At 40.7% G+C, this 22,761-nt stretch overlaps 1 protein-coding gene, 1 long non-coding RNA gene and 1 pseudogene across 2 annotated transcripts; 2 read left to right on the forward strand and 1 right to left on the reverse strand.

Annotated features, from left to right (window-relative positions):
- The first annotated feature begins 422 nt into the window (after positions 1-422).
- LOC126633037 (probable WRKY transcription factor 7) lies at positions 423-2,735 on the forward strand. Its single transcript, XM_050303584.1, has 3 exons — positions 423-1,394; positions 1,500-1,625; positions 2,129-2,735. Exons 1-3 carry the CDS (start codon positions 613-615, stop codon positions 2,289-2,291), a joined length of 1,071 nt encoding a protein of 356 aa, XP_050159541.1. The 5' UTR covers positions 423-612; the 3' UTR covers positions 2,292-2,735.
- Positions 2,736-3,732: 997 nt separating this feature from the next.
- On the reverse strand, positions 3,733-5,478 carry LOC126633049 (uncharacterized). The gene is made up of 2 exons (XR_007626937.1): positions 5,144-5,478; positions 3,733-4,664 (listed from the first exon to the last, which is right to left on the reverse strand). It is a non-coding gene; the product is annotated as an uncharacterized LOC126633049 (long non-coding RNA).
- Positions 5,479-7,824: 2,346 nt separating this feature from the next.
- LOC126633032 (uncharacterized protein At4g06744-like) lies at positions 7,825-9,839 on the forward strand (annotated as a pseudogene).
- The last annotated feature ends 12,922 nt before the right edge of the window (positions 9,840-22,761 follow it).

The following is a 22,761-nucleotide window of genomic DNA, read 5'->3' on the forward strand; positions in this document are numbered from 1 at the left end:
TATTTATCAATTTTGAATTAGATTAAATTTCAAAATTTATATCTATGCAATACATAAAATTTTTACATTCATCTAACATTAATAAATAAAATGATGAATATCACCGTTATCATATATAGTGACAATGAAATTTTTCTCAAAAATCAACCCCACCGCTTCACTCTAATGACTTTTGCATTAAAAGATGTAAAAGGTCAACTCTACCTCACTGTCTCCAATTAACCCTTTTCTCCCCCTTCAGTCAGCGATCCAACGGCTATTCTTAGCCTTTTGACCTTATCCCTCTCTCTCTCTCATCATTTATACACGGTCTCCAAGCGGTTCAATGACCCTGCCAAAACTCTGCCACGTGGAGACAAATCACTGGCCTCTGCCTTTGACTGCAAACAAAACAGAAGCAAAAGAGAGAGACAATGCCCTGTATCCTTATGAGGCTGGGCATCTTCTGTTTGACTCGAATCCTCTTTTCCCCTTTTCCTCTGTTTTCCTCGACCTTTTGTTTTCCATTTTCTTCAGCCGTTGTACTAATTTGCAAGCAAAGATCTCTATAAGTTCAAACAACCCGTCGTTCTGGTTTCTCGACGGAGTTATATGCCGTGTCGTCGGCGATAAATGGGCGTGGAACTAATGATGGGATTGGTTGACAGTTTTGCAGCGAGGATGGAGGAGAATGCGGTGGAGGAGGCGGCCTCCGCCGGAATCCAGAGCGTCGAGAAGTTCATTAGCCTGATTTCGGAACACCACCAATCAACGTCGTCGAACTCGGAAGCTGGTACGGAGTATAAAGCCGTGGCGGACATGGCCGTGACCAAGTTCAGAAAGGTCATTTCGTTGTTGGACAAAGGAAGTACCGGCCACGCCCGGTTTCGGAAAGCTCCGGTGACTCTATCTCCGCCTCCCCCGCCGCTGGTGCCTCCGAAGACGATAACCCAGATTCTGAGACCTTCAATTTCAGAACCCCATGATCAAAAAACAGAGCAAACCTCTGTTTTCAGAACAGAACAATCTTCTGCTTTTAAGGTTTATTGTCCGAAGCCGGTGGTTCGCCTGCCGCCGCTGCCGCAAAATCCCCATCTGAAAACCACTCCGGTTGTGCTGACAAACGGTATTGGGTGCTCTGAGAGAAAGATGGATTCTGCTGCTGCCAACACCATCAACTTCTCGCCTTCGGCGCCCATTTCTGTCGCAAATTCGTTCATTTCGTCTTTAACTACTGGGGACCCCGCTGAGCAATCGATCTCTTCTGGGTTTCAATTTACAAATATGTCACAGTCATCTTCCGGTAGGCCGCCTCTGTCTTCGTCATCGTTGAAAAGAAAGTGCAGCTCCGTCGACAATGTTTCTCGTCTCCGGTGCGGATCTACTACCGGCCGCTGCCACTGCTCTAAGAAAAGGTTGGTCAGTGTTAAATTTTCCATCAACCATCATGATTTTTAACTTGGTTTTGGTTCAAAATTATGTATTTTTATTAACTTGAATTGGTTAATTGCATTGAGCAGGAAATCTAAAGTGAAAAGAGTGATTAGGGTTCCTGCAATTAGTATGAAACTGGCTGATATTCCTCCTGATGATTATTCTTGGAGAAAGTACGGTCAAAAACCCATCAAGGGTTCCCCTCATCCAAGGTATTATTTCTTCCTTTATTCATTAATTGATTTTGTTTTTTATTGAATTCTTGTTTGATTGTACATAAATTCACTGTTGAATTTCAGAGCACATGATATTGCTGAATTTAACCGGCCTAAACGTTAAGTCATAATCTGTCGTCCGACTAACGCTTATCATTTTTAAAATCTTTGCATGCATTAAACATTGTTTTCTCTCTTGTGAGTCAATCAATTCATTAACATGGACATCCTAAACGTTAAGTCATAGTCTGTCGTCCGATTAACGCCTATCATTTTTAAAATCTTTGCATACATTGAACATTGTTTTCTCTCTTGTGAGTCAATCGATTCATTAACATGAACATCCTAAACGCTAAGTCATAGTCCGTCGTTTGACTAATGCCTTTCACTTTTAGAATCTTTGCACACATGGAACATTGTTTTCTCTCTTGTGAGTCAATCGATTCAGTAACGTAGCCGCGTTGTATTCTGAATGTGCGGTTGCTTTTGTCGCGATGCAGAGGGTATTACAAGTGTAGCAGCCAGAGAGGTTGCCTTGCACGCAAGCACGTGGAGCGCGCTGTAGACGATCCCACCATGCTGATCGTGACCTACGAAGGCGATCACGATCACTCCCTCGGCGTCACCGAACCAACGGCCGCCCTCGTCCTCGAATCCTCTTAAAAGTCAACTCATCCAACGGCCTGAAATCGACTTCTTTTATTAAAAGAATTCGAATTAAAAGAAGAACAAAGAAAATCATGATTTTGTGCGGCAAAATTGTCAACGATCATGCTTTTCACCGTCTCCAAGAGGATTAGTGGGTACCCCCAATACAAAATTAGATTCGTCGTTTTCCTTTTCTTTTAGTTTTTTGGGTTTATTTTTTCATTATTTTTATAATTTTCCTTAGAAATTAAATATAAAATAGGATTAGGATTTGGATGGAAGTCAATGATGCTTACTAGTGGGTTTTGTTTAATTTTAATTTACTTAATTATATTCCTAAATACTTGTTAAGTTGTTATTAGGGTTGTTTAATATATGATGGTGGTGGATTTTGATGAGGATGCCCACTTTTAATTGTTCCAATTCCCACTATATATATGACTTCATTATTCACCTTTTTATTTTACTTTATTTAAAATATTGAATGTCAGACAATGCATGCACATTTGAGTAGTTTTGCTTTTGTTTACATGTTGAATATAATTTAGTAGTGAGAGTATCACGTAAGATTGATGCATGAGACAACACATTCACATAGAATATAATTGGATTTGACGCGCATGTATTTAATTATTTTGTGAACAGATTGATGCCTCATGCGCCAAACCCTAAACGAACACTTTCTCAAACTTGCATTGGCTGTAATTAGTTTTTTTTTTTTTTGGACAAAATGGAAATTCATTACTAGGGCAAATCTAAGAGTACACTGAAAGCCCACGATGGGGCAAACAAGAAGACATAAATAAAGTTAATAAACCATATAGATAAAGGAGGTGTTTTTTTTTTTTGGGGGGGGGGGGGGGTACGTGAAGAGGGACATTGCAACGATTGCAAAGGTGTCACCCTGCCTACACCACACAAGTTTTAGTTCGAAGGGGGACAAGGTAGACCATCCTTGTGGGGAAGGAGTCTATAGATCCAAATATAAACGCTCATCTCTAAAAATTTAAGCAACACCACCTTATTTGCGTCCGTATTAGCTGATATAGGCACCCAAAACCAGCGACAGATGTGGAAAGACTCTCCAAGACAAACGACTTGGCTGTAATTAGTTTTGTTGGAGAATTTCGAAATGTTTGTGTGGTTAAGAGAAAATTTTCCAAGTTCCAGGCTCGTAAGTTGACCTGGAATTCCACCGATTATAATTTGACACCTGTACACATTTAAACACCATCCACTGTTTGAAAAATAAACAAATTAAACATATTGGGGTAAGGGCTCCACTAGTCTCTCCTTCCTCTCTTTCCTTCTTCGGGAAACTGAAGGGCCTTTTTGTGAACAAAACGTCGGCCTTCTCTCTTTGTCACGCCCCGAACCTGGGGTCGGTAGTAAAAACTCGATCCCGAGTCCGAAACGCGAGTTAAAAGCTAAATAAATAAAAGGAAATTGACACGGGTTGGAAAATTAAACTCCTCTTATAAAAAGAAATCCAGAATTCTTTACAAAGCTAAAAATAAATAAATACAATTCTAGCCTCACATCTAATTCGATCTCATCCCGTCTACTCTTTTGACAGTTTAGTTAGTAAACCTGCATAACAATAGAGGGGTGAGCTTCAACAGCTCAGTAGGGACATAACCTTATCACAGTAAATTGACAATATTAAATTAAGTGTAATAAAATCATGTAATCAAGTACCAAATCATTATCGTCAACAATGCATGACTGCAATACAATACTCTTCATCTCTACCCGTTAATTCATATAATAAAACACGCGGACCTGCACGTCCCATACCATGCATTTTACCTCTGCAGTGGTGGTTCGAATGTTTTAATATACAAATTAAGCCCATGTAACTCAATCATCCCAATTACCCCTTTTGTTAGTCATCTTGCCAAAACCCTTCGTCGCCAATCCCGAATTACCCTCAAAGAAACTGTGCACTGTGGGCTCGCCTGAGACTTGGTACCTACTAAGAGTTTGGCTCAACTACACAAAAGATTCTTTCCAACTACCCTCATTTCCAATTCTTTCTCAACACTGAAACTCCAACCACATAACACATCATGAATGATGCACAATTAATCTCATTTCATATTCTGCATATATCACCAATGAACACATTCCAACAACAGTTCACAATCACAACTCTACGAACATTCGAATCAAGCAATGATACACATATAACCAATTAACAAGTAAACACTTAACTGAAGCAATTAGCCAATTAAATGCAATCATATAAATTAACCAAAAAATCAAGAATATTATAGCACTTCACGAAATTTAATAAAATCAATTTCTGTAAAGGTCTGCCTTATTTCCCCTACCTGGATTCCAAAGCAAACATAGCTCGAACTCATTGTCCACCACCGTGACCAGCTCCTATTCACAATTACAAGCCATCACTAAGAAGCTTGACAATCATCCCCACTCTTGTCAAATAACTTGGTATTACTAATTGAACACCAACCAATTCAAATGTCATTTTGGTTGTCTAGGACAACATATGTTTTGACTATAAATCTCTCTGGAAAATAGGTGCATATGTATAGCTCACCATAATACCAGTACATCAACCAAAACACTTATAGCTTATATAGTTATACAAAAGCTTTACCATATATATATATGTAATCTGATTAATCATTTCCAACTCTAAAACATATATGTTTTATTTCATTTATAACTGAAACCACATATATATAGTAAGCATATGCTTGTAAGTCGTGAAAACTGGTTTGGTTATATATATATAACTGCTAACATATAAATGCAGTTCTCTTTCTCCTGTTCAACAGAATCTATCTATGTAAGTTCACAAGTAAATAGGAAAAGTAACATTTAAAACCTTTCTTTCTTACCCTTAGGAAAGAGGACCGGCCGAGAGAGCTTTCCCTCAAACAAATTAATCAAACATCCCCGTCATATATAAGCAGCGTCATAGCCCTCACCATTCTTGAATTGAAAATCTCAATCACAACTATCTCCTCCACACCACCGCATCTTCCCTAACCCTAACTAAAGCTTTGCATGCCATAACTTAACAAATAAGAAATCATGTTTCATGATTCAGACCCATGTTCTTCCAGGACCTCTTCCTCTTTTTTTTTCTCATCCTTGCCCTCTCTCTGTCTCTCTCTTTGTCTCTCTCGATTTTGCTTCGAGGAAGAAGAAAGAAAGAACTTGCTGGCTGCTGTTTTTATTCCCATCTGATGCACCGCTTGCATCAAATTTTCTTTTTATAAAATATATGGATCCAATGGCAGCTTGCCAAATGTCAAGCCTCCGAATTGTTTCTTTCTTCTTCTTAAGAAAACCTGCCAAGTGTAGATTTGGCATTTAGCCATCACATCCTTTTGCTGTTGTCTCCAGTAGCTGACACCTGGCAATCTAGCCACTTGTTGGCTGCCATGTGGTGTTCTAACATTTGTCAGGCTTGGAAATTCTATCAAAATTTCATTTGAGTCCCAAAAATTAATCCGAAAAATGATACGAACTCGAAATAACGTTTACTACCTTCATATGAAAACCTTTTTGATAAATAGGCACAACATTTTTTTTTTATTCCAAATATTTCTCTTCTTTAATAATAAATTATTGAGATATTACACTCTTGCTCTCCCTTCGCAATCTATATGCACACCAACAACCAAGCAATCTCATACCAAAACGTCAAGGATTTTTGCATTTAAATTATTCAAAACCATAACTCAACAATTTAATTTCAAAATTATCCAATCTCTTTCAAAGTCATGTTTCAGTTGGGCGATACTGGAGTTTCGGGTGGGTTCACAGTGATGTGGTTGTTCTGTGGAGGGCATTAACATCAAGTGGGTGATCTTGGCTGTGGCAGTGGCAGACGTTTGGATGTAGGTGGTGGGGACGTTTTGGTTGGAGATTGCCTGGAAAAATTTCTCATTAAGGCTTTCATTTTTTTTGGTCAACAAATAGACCTTTTAGTTTTCGAAGAAGGGAGAGAGGAAAAAGAGACCAGTGGGGCCCACATCCCAATATGTTTTTTTTTAAATTTTTAAATAGCGGATGATGTTTAAATGTGTATAGGTGTCAAATTATAATTGGTGGAATTCCAGGTCATATGAGCCCAGAACTTGAAAAAATTTCTCGTGTGGTAGGACTTGTTAGAAGGTCATGAATGATCCGCAGAAATTAGTAAGAATTTGGCAAAGTCAATGTGGTCGGTTGGGGTGTGGATAGGTTGGTTGTCTTTTAATGTCTTCCCTACTTTGTTTAATTTCGAAGCAAGCTTAATTCCAACACTAATTGTTCAATGAAGAATAAACTTTGCACACATTTGAAGCCTTTCCAGTTCCAAAAGTGGAGAGAGGAACGATATATTTCATGCAAGGTCTGCATCCGTAAGTAACCATAACACAAGGCTATATATCACGTGCTATAATACAAGTGAAGGATGTTGAAAAATATGTCTTTCATTTATATTACGCCGTGTGATGTTTCAGGTACCTGAAAAGATCTCTCCTAACCTGATTGTTGAAGATTCAAACCAATCCGGCTAAGCAGACCTATTCAATCCAATTTCATTGGGTTGGAACATTTGGTAAATTAGATCAGATCACTAAATTCCAAAACTGGGATGATTAGTCTTCTTACGGCTTGTTTGGAAGTGTTTTTAAAATGACCGAAAGCGCTTTTGGTTGTTTATGAAACTAATTCTTAATAAAAATTCAGGTGAATCTTGGAAAAACACTTGGAGTACTTGCTGGAAGAAGCACATAAAAAGCACTTCAAGTGCTTTTAGAACTTCAATTTTTTTCTCTAAAAATGATTTCAGTCATTTTAAAAATATTTCAAAATAAGTCCTTAATCAGTGTTACGTGACATATTTTCTCCTCATTTTCCCCTTCCTCTTTTGGGTTTTTGGTCATACAAACTTTTTGCTGGATGGCCCAGAACAAGCCCAGAAGAATATTGGGCCTAGTATTGAAGATCCAAGTCTAAACCCAGTTAGTTCTTCATCTAAAGTTGGCAATGAATAAATAAACAAAAATTCCTGTCTATTTCCATCAAGATTTCAAAAGTTTCAAAACAAGCTGCTCTTATTATTGACAAAATGATGCATTAGCCCCCACTGGCGTCGGTTGGTCAACTGTAATATCAGTGGATTTATAAACCTGCTCATGCCCCCACAAAACCAACAAAATATCGGTTGTAATTAGGAATTCACCGCACTCTTTCTCGCTTGTCAAGTGACTTATTACCTACAAGAAAATAACAGCGAAAAAATCCAAACCCAGTTGTTCATTTAGACTTAAATATTAACAATGAACATTTTGGAGGTCCACTAACATTGACTTGTTAAGCATCTGCTTTGGCTTTATTCTGTATCTTTTTTACTGCAGTGGACTGAGGATCCGGGAAGATCAAGATCCTTGCCGTGTTTTCATGTTTGTTCAAAACTTTAAGATAAGTCTGCAGAGTTAAAATAATTGATGAGATTTTTCAATGTGCTCAAAATTCAATATAAAAATTTGAGACTTTGAAGAAATTGACGAGAGATTTTTCAATGTGAGTTATGAAAAAATGTGTGTAATTTGGAGAATACACTCCCTCATATTATTTAGCCTAAATTCACAACCCACAACATACCCTAAAAAATATGAGTTATGAAAAAGCGTGTATAATTTGGCATTAAAACCCCTGCAGTGAGGGAGTGTCTTCTTCCATTTGATCTAGCCTAAGCAAATTATAGCCTTTTCTTTTCTCTGAGGAAAGGATGAGAAGCTCTGCTTCCATCAAAGCTCTAGTTTCATTCTCAACCTTCTTTTTTCTTCTAACCTATCTCTGTATTGCCGGTTGTGTAGTAGTGACATCCTCGTTGCATGAAAATTCTTCTCCTACAACAGATTACTCCAACAAAGAAACCCTCAAGTTCGTTTTAGCTGGCCACCGCAGAAGAGGCAACAAAGACAAAAGCCACCGACTACTACCACCATCACCACCACCACCACCACCACCATCATCTCCTCCACCACCACCACCACCTCCACCTCCACCTCCACCTCCACCTCCACCTCCACCACCACCACCACCACCACCACCTCCACCACCACCACCTCCACCTCCACCACCTCCACCTCCACCTCCACCTCCACCTTCACCACCATCACCATTGCCACCATCACCACCATCGCCACCACCACCACCACCTCCACCTCCACCTCCACCTCCACCACCTCCACCTCCACCTCCACCTCCACCACCACCACCACCACCGCCACCACCACCGCCATCACCACCATCTCCATCACCACCACCACCTCCACCTCCACCACCACCACCGCCACCACCACCGCCATCACCACCATCTCCATCACCACCACCACCTCCACCTCCACCACCTTCACCACCACCACCACCTCCACCACCACCACCACCGCAAGCACCTCCTACAAATTTGCCAGACACCCAAGAACTTGTATTTGCAGATCAAAGGCTCAAAATAGTCTACCCAATTATCCAAAACTTCAAGTCCCTCATCACCTCAGATCCTCTAAACATCACCAAAACTTGGGTAGGCTCCGACATTTGCAGCTACAGAGGTTTCTACTGTGACAGCCCTCCAAACAACAGCTCCGCGATTGCCCTCGCCTCGATAGACTTCAACGGATTCCAACTTGGGGGCTCTTCTCTCAATGGGTTCCTCGACCAGCTCCCGGACACTGCCCTCTTCCATGCAAACTCCAACAACTTTTCCGGCACCGTCTCCTCCGCCATTGCCAACCTCCCCTACCTTTACGAGCTTGACATAAGCAATAACCATTTCTCCGGGGCGTTTCCCTCCGCCGTTCTCGGCACCTCTCATATTCTCCTCCTCACCTTAGCAAACAACAAATTCACAGGTTCGATTCCATCGGGCATTTCCAAAGCTTTCGCTGCTCTGACTGAGGTTCTGCTCCTAAACAACCAGCTCACAGGATGCTTGCCATATGAGATAGGGTTGATAAAAGACGCCGTATTTTTTGACGTTGGAAACAATCAGTTAACCGGGCCATTACCGTTCTCATTGGCCTGCCTCGAAAACGTGGAGCAGCTGAAATTTGCTGGGAATTTGTTGCATGGCATGGTGCCTGAGGTGGTATGTCATGACCTGCAGAATTTGGCAAACTTTTTGCTATCCAATAATGATTTCACAAATGTTGGTCCTGTTTGTAGAAGCTTGATCGGGAAAGGAGTGCTCGACGTTATGAACAGCTGCGTTCCGACTTCCCGATCTTCCGTTTCAAAGACCGATAGAGGAATGTGCAGATTTCTTTGCACACCCAAGGTTCTGTCCCTTCATGGGGTCCTATACTTACATTCCATGTAAGCTTCCTCGTTTTGGTTCTTTGTTTCCTCATTTGCCTCCTCCTTCACCTTGACCTACTTTGTTCATCTTCTCCAAGGCTTATGGGTGTAAAAAATTTCAATGTAAACATGGTGATTAAATCTCTTCGCTCATTTCAGTGTAACATAATGCATGGTACATTTAACATGAGAATTAATGAGATGTTTCCTTCATGATTTTGTGATCATAAGAAACCAGTGATTGGTAAGGGGCTTCTAGCTCAGTTGGTCACTCATGCACCTGAGAATTTAAGTTTGATTCCACCCTCCCCCAATATTGTTTGTATCATTAAGAAACCAATGATTATTGTAGCTTTTCTTTTAGACGAATGGATAGGACAAGACACCTCTATCAGTTCTTTGCATAGGACATCCGTTCTTTATTAAATGGCGGAACATCGATTATGGTGTGAATAACATTGTTAGGTAACATTTTAATAGCCAAACATATACAGGTGTGTTATTGATACATTATTGACATTATTGATACAAAACCATCATTTGTTAAAGGATGGAGGTCCTACAAAGAGTATTTCTATATAACACACTTTGTGAGGTTTTTCCAATATGGATCAGAGTATAGTATGCACCAGATCCTTAACAGTTGGATCTTTAGTCATTAAATTTTTTATCACACATCTAGCTGTTCATTCAACTTGTCCATTCAGAATTTTCACGCTTTGCGATAAGTTAACAATCGTAGTTAGTGGGGAAGGACAAATGCAAAAGAAGAGAAAGGTGCTTTTTCAAAAACTATGGTCCCAAAAATTTGTCCACACAGAGAAAGAAGATGGTGCTTTGCCTCTGTTACAATCCTAGAAGAACCTGCAAGCCTTGAAGGCCTTTTTAGCGATGTCACTTTCTAGGGACACCTTTTTCATGAGCCAAGTGCTTGTTAGGTAGGAAATGTCCCCTATGCCCTAGCTGAGTGAGTGAGCTAAGTCAGACGATTCAATGAACTCACCACCAATTATATGCCCCTCTGTAATTTCGAATGTTAAAATCTGTTCACTTTTCTGAGTTTTATATACTGTTAAATTACTATTTGTTTGTTAATGGAGATTTGGAGAGCTGCACTGGATTCAGCAAGTGGGAAGCAAAAGTAGTTTACCAAGTGGGAAGCAAAAATAGTGTACCAATTACATGATCTCAGCTGCTCGGCTCGTTGTACACCTCTAATCCAACTACGCCGTCACTTTGGCATATGTTTCCAGTCGAGTTTTATTTTTGGAGAACAAATGCTTCCAAGATGAAGGTTGGGATGGTGCAAATTTGGAAGTGCTTGTAAGCCATTAAAACCCTGCATGCATAGAATCACACGCACATATAAGGATGCATACATAAAATAAATATGCTTACCTGGAGAAGAACTCGCCATTGCAGAAGGAAGATAAGGAGGAGATCTTCTACACTCAACAGCCCGAAGTTCCAAGCTTAGAATAGGGTTACGCTCGTAATGGAATAATGCTGTGAGTGTAGGGACCTCCTAATATATAGCCAACCATCCTTGATATCAGGCCTATCAACTGATACCCGGATATTCTATATTGATTAGGGTTTCGATATAGTCCTATTCCATAAGGAACTCTTGTCAAAACATGATAAGGTTCCTTGAACATAGTTGCATGTTATTAGGACTCCCAATCTCAGCCAAGTAAGTACGTAATCTTCTCAACGTGATAACTCAAAACCGAATTACAGGTTGGTCGAGAACTAGAAGTCATTCTCCTTGACACTCACAAACTTACAGTGCTTGGAAACAAATATGGAACTGAGAATCTCTTTTTGTTATCAGGTCACTAAAATGGGTAGGAGCACTCCTGGAAAACGTCGTGGGGGATGAGGATGGAAAATGTTCTAATGTTGCTTGGTTTACAAGATAAAGGGGCGGTGGCACTTCAAAGCTTCACATCCCAAGAGATATAATAGTGCGAAAACTTAGTCTTGAAATTTTGTGTACTTGATGAATGTATGTGCTCCGGGAAAATTTAATAATATTAGAAGATGACTGTAAGAATCAAGATAAAAAAGCCTCTTATATATAAGGCAATAGTCGAGTGCAATAACACTTAAGTCTAGGTATTATTTTTCTTTATAACAAGGTTTAAGTAAATATTCATTGTGAAAGAGAGTTTTAAGTGGAAATATTGTGAGATAACTTTTATTAAATACAAATAGAAATGTTTACATCTTCAGCAAAAATATTAAATAGGAACTCCGGACCCAGAGAACCCCAACGGAAAGCACCTCTATGTGAGGTAACATATGAGACTACAGCATGAGCAGTGACATTTTCTTTCTGCTCTACAAACAAAAACCTCACCTCTCCTAGTTGGGACACAACGTCCACCACAGCATACTCCCCATTAAGCATTCGAACTAACAATTAAGAATTAGACTCAACGTCCACCATAGCATAACCCATCTCTATGCATACCATCAATGCTGCACGGATCGCCACAGCTTCAACCATAGCCGCGATGTTGAAACATAAGCCTCCTTCTTCACCTGCCAATTGCAACAGCACTGCAAAGTCCCTTATTACCCAACCATATCCTCCCTTCATAGACTCCCCGCACCAGGCCGCGTCACGGTTAACCTTTAATACCCCATAGTTGGGCCGCCTCCATCGAACATGCCGTCCAGCAAAGAGAGCATCCTCAGTTTCCTCACAAGGAGTAGCGACCTGCTGCTTTGTAGCAGTTCATGCTCTAAATTCTAGGAGTTGATGATGCCGCACCAAATTAACCCCTCAATAGGATTAATCACCACACCTCTTGGATTGGCTCTTAGTATATATACTAGCATCTTGTCTCAAACGTATCTTTTTTATTTCATCATTTTTTTTTTGTCTTATTATTATTTTTTAATGCTTTAATTTTACTTGTTTTAGTTAGAAAATAATAAAATTACTAACCATCCACAGTCCCACTACGTTGGTGAGTTCTAGGTTTTTTGTTAATGTCTTTTTTTTTTTAATTCTTATGAGAGGAGGATAATTATGAGATTATGAAAGCCTTACTCCTTTTGTCTTCCCCATTTATATATGTATATACCTTTTTTTTATTCATATAAACGGTTCGGATCGTTGAAATATATTACGGAGTGCGCTCTATAAAAATTTGTGTAAAAAAATTGTATAAAAAAATAATATCACGGATCTGTCCCCATATATATGCATACGTGTATAAATAAATATATATATATATATATATATATATATATATATATATATATAATCATCGTTCAAATTAAATAGAGAAAATATATTTGGGCTGCAAAGGAAGCTCAACACGACTTGTTTATGACATGTAGTAACTAGGCCCAAAGTTTTAGTGATTTTAAGCTTAGGCTGACAGCGGTCCATATAAAAGAAGAAAGATACAGTAACGTGTTTTGCATGCAAATCAAAGCAGAGTGCAATGCATCGCCCTTTAAATTGAGAGATTTTTTAATGTGATCGATACGCAGAGTGGTACATCATGTATTATTATACAAATTGTGAGATATGTGTGTTACAAATTAATAACTTAAAAAATAAAATTTCTCACCATCCTATTAAAACATGTAGTGTATTACTTGTGTTCCCGTCACAATAAAAATGGGGTAAATTACATAGTAACCCCTCAGGTTTGAGGTTTATTACAATCTCATACAACATCTTTAAAACATTTGACTTTCATACCTTAAGTACTATTTTATTTCAATTTCATACATCCGTTACATTTTCCATCCATTGATCTACTAAGTGCTGACATAGCTGTCAAATGTGTGCCAATTGACAAAAAAAAAAATTTAATTTTTTTTTAACTAAATCTTCTAAATATTAAAAAAAATAATTAAAAAAAAGAAAAAACTAAAACCTTTTTCCCCTCATCCTCCTCTATTCTCCCCACAACCCCCAAACCTCTCCCCCATCTTCATCTTCTTCCCTGACCCCCTACATGCAACCCAGAAAAAAAAACAAAACAAAAAACCCAGATCCCGTCTCGCCATCGTCGGGTTCGTGGAACGGTTGTAGATTTAAGGAGTGGGGGGTGTTTAGAGGAGAGTAAGGTGTGTGTAGAGAGGAGAAAAGGGTGGGTGGTGGGGTTGCAGATGAGAGAAGGGATGGGGTCGGGTTATAGGTGACCTGCATCGCCCGGGGTGGGGGGCGCTGTGGTGACGAGCGTCGCACCAGGGATATGGTTTTTGGGGTATATGGGTTACGGGGATCTGAGGGATAGACAGATCTGGGTTTTTGTTTTTTGGGGGTTGGGGGGGGGGGGGTTACGGGGATATGCAATATGTTTTTTTTTTTTAATTTTAATATATATATATATAGAAAATTTAGGTTTTTTTAATTAAAAATATTATTTTTGTCACATGATGTGCCACATTGGCAGCCACGTCAACACTTAACAGATTAATTGATAGAAAATGTAACGGAGGTATGAAATTGAAATAAAATAGTACTTGAGGTATGAAAGTGAAATGTTTTAAAGATATTGTATAGAGTTGTAATAGACCTCAAATCTAATGAATTATTATATAATTTAACCATAAAAAATTTATCCTTTAAATGACATTGCCAATTGGACAAAAAGCACGGTGATAGACTACTAGTCTACTAGACGGATACATAGGTAACAGGTTAGGGCAAATCACACATGCAATGAGGAATCCGTGTCTAAAACAATAACCTTTTTCTTTTATTTTTCTTTTCTTTTCTTGTCAGGTAAGAAATGGTCAGAGAAGTGATTTCGCACTCTGCTGTCTTCCGTCTTTTTTTAAGAGAATTTTAACAAAAGGTTTATGATATTGTTTACTTTAACGAAAAATTATATTTTTACATTAAAAAGTCAATCATTATACTCTTCATTTTATCCTTTATTTTGTTTTTATCGTTAAAACTCAAAGTTTTCAAACCGTATTCATTAAACTTTTTTATAAAAAAAATTTAAATTGAAAAGTTAAGAGATTAATGCGAAAGGAATAGTGCAGAATAAAAAAAACAAGAATATGAAAATCATTGATTCGAATTTCTTCTTTAATTGTAACATGCTTGTTTGCCTTCCTTCTTTAGTTCAGGTTACCCCAGGTTCTTCGCACGTTTTTGCTTCTTTGATAGCACAATTTGTCGGAAAATTAAATCAAAAGAACTAGTACATTTTGGGGTTTATAAATTTAGTGGTTCGAAAACTTTTTTCGTAACTGAATAAAAAAAAGTTTTGGTTGAAATTAGATCTAACTAAATTTTAGCATAGCATTTTGCTTATGATTCTTTTTCTTCTCCCTTGATTGTTTGGGTTCGATGGAAAACTGTATTTTCCAATTGCAGCAAATGGTTTTCTATTGTTCTCATACATCTCAAGAAATGAATGCAGTTGCTGATAAATTAGTTAATTTAGGACCAGTGTTTAAAATATCGGTATCGGTGAAAATATCGAAATGCAAATTTGTGGAAATATCGATATTGATATTAGTTGTTTTCGATAGAAATGATGGAAACTTAAAATGAAACTTTAGGAATTGTCAAACATTGGTTTAGATGAAATATAAGAGTTTTTCCGAATTTAACAAATTTATCAAAAATATCTACGATATATGTTAATTTTAGCCTAAACTTAAGAGTTTGTCCGATATAAGATGAATTTTAGACTTTACCCCCATTTCCATAACTTTCTCTTATTTTGTGGAGATTTTCATGGAAATATAAGAAAGTTTAAACATTGTTTAGGGCTGCTCTCGTTTTCACTTGTTTGACATTCGCTCATCCTATAAAGATTCTTCCTTTTTTGCATTCAAATTTCTTGGGCATGTCAGCATATATATAAGTCTCCCATTTTTAATGTGTGTGTGTTTTTTTTACCTAATCACTGTAAATTTTCATTTCTGTTTTGCAGCTTGCTCTACATGCTCTTACCTTTTAAGTTTTATTTTAGAGGAATTTGGTCATATGTCCCCCTCTTCTTTTTTGTATTTTATTATGATTCTTGCTTTATAACGTAATTATGTGTAATCATTTTTTTTGTATTTGTTGATGCACAAAACCGGAGGGGTCTTGGAACAACATAAACCCGACCGTGAATCTGCAAGAAAGTAAAGAACACAAGACGTATCGTGGTTCACCCCAATGTTTGGGCTACGTTCACACTAATGTTGATATTGTTTCACTCTAAATGATGAATATACATGTGCTGCCAACTGTAAGAGGCTCGTTCCTCGAAAGGAGGGTTTCGTCTAACCACCGGAGGGGTTCCGTCTAGATCTCTGGAAGGGTTTCGCCTGTCCAGGCTCTCCCGTCTCGTGTTGGGGCTGTGATTCTGGATTCTTGGTACCCCTGTTAGGTGAGTAGTTGAGAGGTGAGTTCAGGAGGTCTGGAAGTGGGAATTTAGGGGATCTTTGGCGGGATCTAGGGTTTCCAGGGGGTAGGCGGAGATCTTAAGGGGGTTCGTCTGCCTCGGCTCTGGTCCTTCCGGTGCTGGGTCGGTGAATCTCGGTATCCTTGTTCGGCGAGCAGGTGGGTGGAGCGGCGGAGACTTCGAGGGGGTTCGACTGCTTCGGCTCTGTTCCTTCTTGTGGTGGTCGGTGAATCTCGGGTTCCTTGTTCGGTGAGCAGGTGGGAGGAGAGCTCTGGCGTTTGGGAAAGAGATTGTTAGGATTTCGGGCGGGATCTAGGGCTATCAGGGTATTGGTGGGGTCTAGCTCTGGGGGGTGCTCCTAGTCTCTGGTGTTCGGGATCTGGACTCCTGGTGGGGGATTAGCCTCGTCCGGGAAAGAAGGGGAAGGTGCGATCATGGGCGAGGATAAACCCAAGAAGGACCTAGAGGATCTGGGCTCTCGGTTTGGGGCAAAGCTGAAACAGTCCGAGAAAGAGCTTGGCGGAATATGTATTCAGAGGAAAGATGTAGAGGGTGCTCTAGTGGGACTCCAATACACTCTGATTGCAGAAGTCCTTACCTCGAAAGAGGTAAATGGGGAAGCTTTCATAGATTGCTTCATGTCCCTGTGGCGGGGGAGGGAAGGCGTTTCTATTAGGGACATTGGTGACCGGAGATTCCTAACGAGATTTGCCGGTCAAAGGGATCTTCAACGAGTGGTAGATGCAGATCAACCGTGGCACTTTAAAAATGATCTTGTCATGGTTGCGGAGCGGACGAACAGTGGTCTCAACAGATGGGCTTCTCTCTCCTCAGGAACGTTCTGGGTGCAGATTCATAATGTTCCTGTTCTAAGCATGACTCAAGCGGTGGCGGAATCCATTTGAGGCCTAATCGGGACGGTTAAATCGGTGGATAAATCCGGCAGTAGAGACTGCATTGGAAGATTTCTTCGAGTAAAAATTCATTTCAATGTACGTGAATCCCTTATGCGAGGTACTTTTGTTAATTTCCTTGATGAAGGCAGAGTGTGGGTTGATTTTAAATATGAAGGGCTTCCTAAATACTGCCTCATATGTGGTCTATTAGGACATGCTACTCGTGTGTGCAAAGGCTCCCAGGAGCTAGGGATGATTGAAGGGGAAACCTCTGAGGAGTTGGGGGAGGGGTTTGCGTTTAAGGGATTGGATGCACTCACGGATCTGAGGGGTAAATTATTAGGCGCGGGGGGCAGTACTAGGACTCCTCGAGGGTCTAGTGGAGGACGAAAGGATACTGGAAGATGGAAAGATGATCGTAGTGAGGAACAAGATGGAGGAAAACGATCGGGCCGATCATCCACAGCCTCGGGTATGGGAAGTCACACACAACTGGGGGCCTCGAGATCGTTCAGTGGGAGTGACTATACGGGCACGATTCTCGCGGAAGAGGCTGATACTGCCATATCACCAAACAAACCCCGCTGGTCTTCAAGCAGACTGAATAAAGAGAGACTTAACCTAGCTGACAAAATTCGTCACCAACGTCAGGAGAAAGAGGATGCAAGAAAGGCTAGAGAATTAGCTTTCGATGCAGGACTAATTGGACCTGGAGGAGTGATTGCGGAAGGTGCGGAAAACGTTATTCTCCATGAAATCCTTGAACAGGAGATCTATGGGAACTTGACCGGGGTGTCAACTGCAACAGGGCAGAGTTTTGACTTGAATAGTGATCCATTCATTATGGAGGGAATTGGTGATGGAATTCTAGACAACGGAGAGGAGGCGGGTAGGATGGTGAGTGTAGACGGTGCTGGTGAGAATGGAATTAGTACGGAGGATGACCCATTTCAACTGGGTCCTATCATTCAGGCAATAACTATGGAACAGAAAGGGAGAAAACGAAACATTCAGGAAATGGAGCTCTCATCGACTACTACTACAGAGAAGCCACTAGTTACCAGACCGAGGAAGGGGTGTTTTTTTAAAGAGGCGGAGGAGACCAGCCGTAAGGGGTCCCCCACACATCCATGAAGATAATCACGTGGAACTGTCAGGGTATCAAGGGTGACCTGACAGTTGACAACCTGCTGGAGCAGAACCGGCTTCACACCCCTGACATGGTTATTCTGCTGGAAACTAAGAATAAAAGTAGGAGTTTTGCCCATCTGAAAAGGAGACTGGGTATGGAACACTGGTTCGCTGTTGAGCCTCGCGGCATTGGAGGTGGCTTATGTGTTTTCTGGAGAGATGCGACCTCTGTGGTGTTAATGAAATCGGAGGACTTTTTGGTGGAACTCAAATTGTGGGATGAGAAGATGAACTGTAACTGGAGGCTATTCGCTATTTATGCTAGTACGGATGATAAGAAGAGAATGGAGCAATGGCAAGAAGTTTCTAAGCGTATTGGACAAGAACGGGACCGCTGCCTCCTCCTAGGAGATTTCAATGATATTCTTTGTAACGAAGAGAATGAGGGAGGGAATTACAGACCGGCTGCTAGTCTACGTGACTTTAGAGATTTTGTGGCTCGTGATGAACTCATGGATCTGGGCTATGAAGGTTACCCCTTTACCTGGAGAAATAAAAGAGAGTCTCTGCCTATTCAGCAACGCCTTGACCGTGGGTTGGCGACCTTAGGCTGGTATGAAATGTACCCCAACACAATAATCAAGCATGTGATATTGGAAGGATCGGATCACGCCCTTTTGATTCTCTCGACTGATAAAGGTCCGAAATGGAAGGGAAAGCAATTTTCATTCGATGGGCGCTGGAGCAAGTCGGAAGAGTGTCGTAATTTGGTTGGAGAAGATTGGAGAGTTCAGGTTTATGGCTCACATGCGTACCGTTTTTGTGAAAAACTGAAATATCTCAGAAGAAGTTTAAAAGCCTGGTACAAAGGAAGAGGAAGGAACTCGTTGAAACTGATTCAGCATCTGAAAGAAGAGATAAGGGCGGCCTACGAAACTAATGAGTTTGCCTCAAAGGATGTTAAAAAAAAAAAAAGGGAGCTCATTGCTGCTCATCAGAAGGATGAGGCTTACTGGAAAGTTAAATCCAGGAATCAATGGCTACGCGAGGGTGATAAGAACACCAAATTTTTCCATGCTCAAACGCTAAAAAGGCGCCGGTTTAATACGATCCGAGGAATAGAGGACGCCCGGGGGATCTGGCAGGAAAGTTCTGAAGGTATTGGTAATACGGCTATTGATTATTTTACTGAACTTTTTCAATCCTGTCAGCCTAATCTGGTGGCGGAAGTTCAGAGTTGCATGGAGGGTCGGCTCTCCCTAGAGGACAACCGAGGTTTAACTGCTATGGTCTCCGAATGTGAAATTTTGGAGGCTGCTTTTCAAATCCCTCCTACTAGATCTCCGGGTCCTTATGGTTTCTCTGGCTGTTTTTACCAAGATCACTGGGACACGGTCGGGTCGGACGTAGTCAAGATTGTTAAAGCATTCTGGCACTCGGGTTCCCTGCTGCGTAAACTCAACCACACCAATGTTGTGCTTATTCCGAAGGTGAAGTGCCCAAAAAATATGACGTAATATAGGCCTATTGCTTTATGTAACGCCATCTACAAGATTATTGCCAAGGTTCTCACTAATAGGCTTAAGAAGGTGATGCCGAAAGTGATTGGGGAGAACCAATCTGCCTTCGTGGCTGGGAAGCAAATCCAAGATAACATCCTTGTGGTGCACGAAGTCCTTCACTCCTTAATCCACCAGAATAAAGGAGACCAACCTGGGATGGCTATCAAGCTTGATATGGCCAAGGCATACGATCGGGTTGAATGGGATTTCCTCTTGGGAATGATGGCTAGCCTGGGTTTCGCACCTATCTTCTGCAGCTGGATTAAGGAATGCATTTCTACCGTATCATTTAGTGTCCTCATAAACGGGTCCCCAACGGGTTTCTTCCGGCCGAATCGGGGGCTCAGACAAGGCGATCAACTATCTCCTTTCCTGTTCCTCCTCTGTACTGAAGGATTCTCAATGTTAATCAGGAGAAGCCTGGAAAGGGGTGCCCTCCACGGTTTCAAGGTATCTCCTACTGGTGTACCGATAACGCATCTCCTTTTCGCGGATGACTCTGTGGTTTTTGGAAACGCTTCTGTGGAGGAGGCGGAGAGCATAATGGCAGTTCTACAGACGTATGCTCGGGGCTCCGGGCAGATGATTAATATGGCCAAAAGTTCGGTCTTCTTCGGTGCTAATACCCCGAAATGTCAGAAAGCCAAAATTGTGAACTCCCTGGGGATACAAAGTAAACAGGGATTTGGGAAATATCTTGGCCTGCAGGCCGATTTCGGACACTCAAAAAAAGCTGTCTTTGCGGAAATCCGGGATAAGATTGAAGCTCGTATGTCTGGATGGGCTGAACAGTACCTGTCCCAGGCGGGAAAGGAGATCCTTGTGAAATCAGTTGTTATGGCCTTGCCTAACTACGCTATGAGTTGTTTCAGACTCCCCATTGGAGTGTGTCGGGATGTTGAAAGAGCTATTCGAAATTACTGGTGGCGTGGTAATGAACAACGTAAGGGCATTCACTGGGTCTCCTGGGATCGTCTCATGAAACAGAAAAAGGCTGGTGGAATGGGATTCAAGGATATCCAATGTGTCAACCTTGCTCTTCTTGCCAAGATCGGATGGCGAATCACCCAAAACCCTTTGTCCCTCCTAGCTTCGGTTTTGAGTGATAAATACTTCCTGGGGAAAAGTTTTGGAGAAGCTCTGAAAGGGAAGAATACCTCATGGGGCTGGAAAGGTCTCTTTGAAGCCCGGAAAGTGCTTAAACTTGGTCTTAGATGGCGGGTGGGAAATGGGAAAAGCATAAACATCAGGAAGGATCCGTGGCTCCCTAAACCCTCAACCTATAAAGTCATCCCGAAACCAATTCTGGAAGGAACAATGGTATGTGATCTGATCGACCCTGTTACTAACTCTTGGCGAACGGACTTGATCGAGCTCGGGTTTCAGCGGGAAGATGTATTACCGATCTTAAGCATTCCACTCAGCCACGCTGGCATAGATGATAGACTGGTGTGGCACTACACTACCAATGGGATTTTTTCAGTTAAAACTGGGTACAGTTTGGCTTTAAAACTGATGGAAGAATGTGCTTTGGGAAGGAAAGGGCGCGGTGCCCCTAGTGAAAGTAACAATTTAAATCTGGTATGGAATAATATCTGGAGTCTGCAGGTTCCAAATAAGATCAAATGCTTCATTTGGCGATGCTGCAACAATGCTCTGGCGGTTAGACGGAATCTTAAAAGACGTCATATGAGAATTGACAATGTTTGTGGTGTTTGTAACGCCATTAATGAAACTGAAAACCATATGTTTTTCCGTTGTGAATTTAGCCATGTCTTCTGGTTTTGTTCTCCTTTGCACCTCAATTCTCACGCCCTGGAGGGAAGTGACTTTCTCAAAAGCTGGAGCAACTTTTGTGCTCAAGTGAAGGATAGGAACAATGCGGATGACATCCGTCAAGAATTTGCCTTTGGCCTGTGGAGATTGTGGAAGAACAGAAACGATGTGATATTCAAAAGGATATATCGCCAGCCTTTGGATATCTTGGAGGCCTGGAGGAAGAGTACTAGCGAGTACAAAGACTGTTTGGCGCGGGAAGAAGATGACAACAGACCGAGGCTGCCGAAGACAATTAAGGCTTCAGAATCTTTTTGTACTAAGTGGCAGAAACCTAGGTTCGGAACTATTAAGATTAATTCCGACGCGGCCTGGTGTAAAGACACGATGCGTATGGGTTTGGGTTGGCTGGGTCGGGATTTTGCGGGACTTCTCCAAGCGGCTGGGGGGATTGGCTCTGGTTTCTGTCATATTGCCGCGGCTGCTGAAGCTTCTGCCATCAGGTTTGCTCTATTGGCCTGTATCGAACATGGGTTTAATGACATCATCATTGAATCTGATGCAAGTTTGGTTATTAAAATGCTGAAGAAGGAAGTGTTGGTAGATTTTAGTATTGAGTGTATTCTTGGCGACATTGAGGTTCTAGTGCATAAGCTGAGGACTGTCTCTTTTGCTTTTGTGCCTAGAGAGGGCAATCGTGTTGCTCACTCGGTGGCTAAGTATGCCTTTAAGGAGGGCCGATCTTTTTCTTGGGATTGTATTGGCCCTGAATTTCTGTTTAATATTCTTGCTAAGGATGTAAACATTTCTATTCGTCTTTAATATATTTCTATCTTTGGTTAAAAAAAAAAAATGATGAATATACAAGAAGGCTAGAGACAGTGTGCTTTCTAGCCTATTTTATGTGTTTGCCCTCTCTAAGATGTTTTCTCTTTTCCCATGACCTAAACCTTGACCTCTCATAATGAGGAGATTGAGGAGTCCTTTTATAGAATAAGGGTTCCTCACTTATTACATATTTGCCTATTCATTTATTACATAATTACATTTGAGTCTTCCGAATATTTATACAAGATATAAATACGGATGCTCTAAATATGGTACAAACAATATTAATAAACAAACTTTTACCCCGAGGTTCTCTTAAAAAAATGTTTCTTGTTTGACTGACACACACTTTCACATATTCTTACTCTTTAACGTGCACATAAAGTTTGAGGAAGAGTGTGGAAATTCATACTTAACAATGTTTCTGTTTATATAATATTGGTCTAAATCATGTTATTTTGCACTAATATTCTTAAATACAACTAAACACATTGATCAGTGTTCTTGTCAGGCACTAATGATTTTGTTAATTAGGGTAACTGAAATCAATTGACAAAAAACCAAATGCAATAAATTATAT

The sequence above is a fragment of the Malus sylvestris genome, chromosome 8 (assembly GCF_916048215.2).
Source record: "Malus sylvestris chromosome 8, drMalSylv7.2, whole genome shotgun sequence".
NCBI classification, from domain to species: domain Eukaryota; kingdom Viridiplantae; phylum Streptophyta; class Magnoliopsida; order Rosales; family Rosaceae; genus Malus; species Malus sylvestris.

Bases quoted from the DNA above. Each gene is read 5' to 3' on its own strand.
- LOC126633037 (XM_050303584.1), top strand. From the start codon at position 613: ATGGGCGTGGAACTAATGATGGGATTGGTTGACAGTTTTGCAGCGAGG. The intron at 1,395-1,499 runs GTTGGTCAGTGT...TGCATTGAGCAG, and splicing joins TGCCACTGCTCTAAGAAAAG to GAAATCTAAAGTGAAAAGAG. The intron at 1,626-2,128 runs GTATTATTTCTT...GTCGCGATGCAG, and splicing joins AAGGGTTCCCCTCATCCAAG to AGGGTATTACAAGTGTAGCA.